Source organism: Drosophila serrata, unplaced genomic scaffold (assembly GCF_035046125.1).
Source record: "Drosophila serrata isolate PLE 108 unplaced genomic scaffold, ASM3504612v1 contig_66, whole genome shotgun sequence".
NCBI lineage: Eukaryota > Metazoa > Arthropoda > Insecta > Diptera > Drosophilidae > Drosophila > Drosophila serrata.
In genome coordinates, this window is record NW_028256964.1 from 17,570 (window position 1) to 21,745 (window position 4,176).

Below are 4,176 nucleotides of genomic sequence, written 5' to 3' on the forward strand. Positions count from 1 at the left end.
TTAAAAGTCAATTTAATCAATGTAATAGAAATTAAAAGGAAAAATTTAAAATTATATTATTGGATCGCAGATTCCTCCGGTTACATGCATTTCCAGTTGACTATACCTTATTGTATACCCTTATCCAGTTTGGGAACAGGGTACACCAAGGGGAGAACAACAAACAGCGAGGGTAATGTAGATTAAATGTAGATAACTGAAGGAAAATAAAGAGGAGAAACCCAGAAACAGAAGAAACCATACAAAGCTGGCTATCAGCGAGAAACGCAAGAGTCACAGTAATTGCTTAATGGATCTACAGTTTTGCATTGCCATAAAAAAAAAACAAGCAGGGAAACCAGATTCGGGAAGTTTTTGTACCCTTCTAGTTTGATATTTGATTATTCGATTATATGAGGAATTGAGCACAACTAAAGCCAAAAAGTGGTTCCTAATTAAAATAATTAAATTGCAAGATATAGTATTGGTTAAAAAAGATACACCTTTATTTTGGGCACTACAAAACATTTTGCTTTATTTTTAACTTTTATTCCGAAACTCTGCATCTTCGCTTTTCACTTAAAAAACCTAAAACCCAACAACTTTTGGACAAGTAGAATTGGGTGTACATGCATAAATACTAAACGAGTAATACAATTTTTGTTTGTTTTTATCATTGTTTTTGCTCTTGGGGCATCACAAAACATCAGTAGTAGTAAAACATAGAAATATATAGTTACGAGAGAAGGCATATATGTATATACACGCATCGTGGGGGTAAGGGGACATTTAAAACAATTACAATTTGATTCTTTTCTGCCATCATTTTGGGTAAGGACTGTTGTGTGTGCTTGGGCATATAAAAAACTTAATCAAGAACACTTGCGTTTGCTGTTTGTTTTAGTTTTTAGACCTTAAGCGGTATTTGCGGAGTATCCCTAAATTAATTGTAAGGCTCAACACTAGTAGATATAGTTTAGCTGCATTTCGGCCGCTGCCAGCAGCGCATCTTGCTGATCCTTCTTCGAGGCGTCGTCGTCGTTACCCGCCGCTAGACAGGTCTTCGATGTTGGACAGGAATTTGGATTTGGATTGGATTGCGTTTCTGTTTCCGTATCGGTTTCCGCATCTTCAGAGTTATCGCCATCCTTGGGAGATGGTGATGCATCCTTGGTGGTGGCGTCTTTCTGATTGGCGGCCGTCTGCTGGTTACTATTCCGGCAACGCGCTATTAGATCGCTATAGGGCCGATCGTGCAGCAGGCAGACCAATACAACGGTCATGTTGTCGCCACCGAGGCCACCCATTTGGCAGTCGGGCGCCAGGCAGTGGTTCATCAGCTCCTCGCATATCTCCTCTGGATACATGCCCATGCCGATGCGCGTGCGACAGAACTCGAGCACTTCCGCATTGCTCATCACATCCCAAATGCCATCGCAGGCCAGTACGATGAATTCCCAATCATCCATGATTTTGCGCGTCTCCACGTCCGGGTAGGCTGCAGAAGAATAACGGCAACAACAACAAACAAACAGAAGCAGAAGTTGAATGTGATAATGAATAATTCAGAACAATGGGGAAGAAAAGGTGCTTCAGTCGATTCTCACCTGTGACGATCTGATCTTCCGGCTTTTTGTTCGCTCGCTTGAACACAAAGTCACCAAGTGCCCGGGAAAGGGCCAGATTGCCGTTGACGCGATTGAATTCCACCCAGCCGCCGCCCTCGATGATTCGCTTTGATTCCGCTTCGTTGTTGGGCTTATGGTCCAAAGATAGGACCTCCAGCTGACCATTTACACAGGCAATGGCCCGCGAATCTCCGGCATTTGCACAGTAAAGCTTGTTGTCCTTCACTAGCACAACGACGGCTGTAGATCCGGCCATCTGGTCGCCCCACGACTCCTTGTGGAACATCTCGTAGTCAATGTCCAGAAAAGCCTGTTAATTTTATCATCAACATTATTATAGTAAGTAATTGAGTAATAAATAGGTATGCAGAGAAATGTGAAAGGCTAGAAAACCCCACACAATTTAGATAATAATCAATAAATTGTCATAAATTTGATTTAAATTAATTTAAAAAAACTCGAAATATTTTACTTTTCCAGATTTGTTGATCAACATTTTTGTGATTAAAAATTTTGCACCAAAAAACTGTTGCTATACCATAAAGGAAGGCTTCAGAACTCTCTACCGATACAAGGTTCCAAGGTTAATTTGGTAGATAATATATTTTTAACATACGATAAAAAGGCACGTCGAACATTCATAGCTAGAACCTTGCTACTCATAATAACCCAGCTTGCGACTGAAAAAACTACAATATTTGATGCATATGATAATGATTAAACTAGACGGATAAGACTATGTACTTACTATGGTCTAGGTTACAAGATAGATAACAAGAAATTAAACTAAACAACCGAAGTGTATATACCCTTTCAGTTTTCTTTTAAATTATAGGATCGAAGTTAAATTATTACATTCTTCTAGCTAAAATTATAATACCCTTGGAATCGTATAAGAGTACTTAAGCTAGGAAAATCAGATTCCAGTAAATTCTGTATTTTCTGGATTCGCACAGACGATATCGTTTTCCCCAAGTTATACGAGTAAAACGTGCCAAAAAAACTAACTAAACTAGATTTACCTAATACACCCAGGTTGGGTAAACCAGATAAGAAGCACCTCCTAGCAAGCGTGAAGTATGGGCTACTCGAATGTAGCAAGCCCTGCCCCCATCTTCTCTATATCTCTGACATTTAATATACGCGTGGGTACTTAAAATAAGCACCTGAGTGTGTGCATCTTATATAGATTCACTTCTCGCCATTCATGCACGTGACTCACCTGCTGCAGTGCCCGCTCAATATCATCGTCATTGTACTCCGGTCGCTTTAGCACAAATTTGTGCAAATGCTTTCCCGCATATTGGGCCACTGTGGCCCCGCCATGTCCATCGTAAACGGCAAAGAAGGCCGCTCCCGGATCATCCGGCAGCGAGAGGATGTGTGTGTGCGAGTCCTCCATGTTGATGCGCCAGCCCTGCATACAACTGGAGCCGACGCGGAAGGCTGAATTTTGGCAATAGGCCGACTCCTTGGCGGTCACCGGTTCCGAGAGTGTCTGACCCATGCTTCTGCTGGTGCTGCTGCTTCCTCCGTCTCCTTATCCGTATCCGGGTATGTAGGCGGTGTGTGTATTGATGGGTGTGGGCGATGTCAATGTTATCGATTCGCGGAGCGTTTCTGGCAGGGAAGACGTACAAGCACACGGTTTAAGTTAATTACGAAACCCGAGCGAAACCGAAACAGAAACTGTCAACTCCAGGTACGCGTGGGCCCTGGTCGAGATTAGCATATCAAAGAGCCGTAGCCGTAGGTAAGCTCTGCGTAAACAGACGTGGACAGACAGACAGATTTCGGTGTTCTCGCTGGAAGTCTTGGAGCGGATCGCGATCCGGAATCGGTAACGACAATGAACAGGGGCGCACCGTTCACTGGTTCAAAGGCCGCCAGGTGATAAATGCTCCACTTCACTCCGATCCGGTTAATCAGTAGCTCCTCCGTAATTAGTTTACACAGTTTGCAACAGACCTGAACTTACGCAAAAAAAAAAATAAAATAAAACAAAAAATAGGGCGAAAATCGGAGCAAGCAACGGAGAAGCAGCAGAGAAACAGGGAGAATCGTAGAAAGGAGACTCAGCAGACAAGAGGAGCACCACGGGAGGAGTGAAGGGAAGTGCTCTATAGCTCACCTGACGTTGACCGTTTTTGCTCGCAGCACTAAATAACCGGGGTCCGCATTATTAAGAGCCGTACAATAAAAAATTATAAAAAAACAGCGACTCTGTGCGCGTGCTGATTTGTTTTTCGTTGTTGTCAGTATGACCGTAGAGTTATTGTTCAAATATACCGTTGGGCTCTAAAAAATATACTTTTAATACCATATTATGTTTTGCAAATATACCACATATACCACAGTTTCGTTCAAATACCGTCGGTCCGGCAACTATAGATGTTTATTTTGGACCAGTGTTACCAGATCAATCACAGATTCTGCCAGTCCGGCAACTCTCGACGTGTGCTTTTGGGTCAGTGTTGCCAAATCGTTTAAATATTCCGTCGGTCCGGCACCCCTTGACGTTTAGTGTAGCCAGATCGACGGAATTTGAACGAAATCGTCGACCAAAAAT

The 4,176-nt window shown here is 42.6% G+C and overlaps 1 protein-coding gene across 3 annotated transcripts; it reads right to left on the reverse strand.

Moving 5' to 3' along the window:
- Positions 1 to 483: 483 nt before the first annotated feature.
- Positions 484 to 3,905, reverse strand: LOC110181233 (putative protein phosphatase 2C T23F11.1). 3 transcript variants are annotated; one of them, XM_020948936.2, is made up of 4 exons: positions 3,739 to 3,905; positions 2,830 to 3,227; positions 1,587 to 1,917; positions 484 to 1,477 (listed from the first exon to the last, which is right to left on the reverse strand). In XM_020948936.2, exons 2-4 carry the CDS (start codon positions 3,112 to 3,114, stop codon positions 942 to 944), a joined length of 1,152 nt encoding a protein of 383 aa, XP_020804595.1. In that variant the 5' UTR covers positions 3,115 to 3,227; positions 3,739 to 3,905; the 3' UTR covers positions 484 to 941. The 3 variants fall into 3 exon arrangements, with proteins under 3 accessions (XP_020804595.1, XP_020804594.1, XP_020804596.1); XM_020948935.2 differs by having other exon boundaries at positions 2,830 to 3,575; positions 3,739 to 3,894; XM_020948937.2 differs by having other exon boundaries at positions 2,830 to 3,580; positions 3,739 to 3,891.
- Between the last annotated feature and the right edge of the window lie 271 nt (positions 3,906 to 4,176).

Bases quoted from the DNA above. Each gene is read 5' to 3' on its own strand.
- LOC110181233 (XM_020948936.2), bottom strand. From the start codon at position 3,114: ATGGGTCAGACACTCTCGGAACCGGTGACCGCCAAGGAGTCGGCCTAT. The intron at 1,918-2,829 runs GTGAGTCACGTG...TAAAATTAACAG, and splicing joins TTGAGCGGGCACTGCAGCAG to GCTTTTCTGGACATTGACTA. The intron at 1,478-1,586 runs GTGAGAATCGAC...ATTCTTCTGCAG, and splicing joins GGAAGATCAGATCGTCACAG to CCTACCCGGACGTGGAGACG.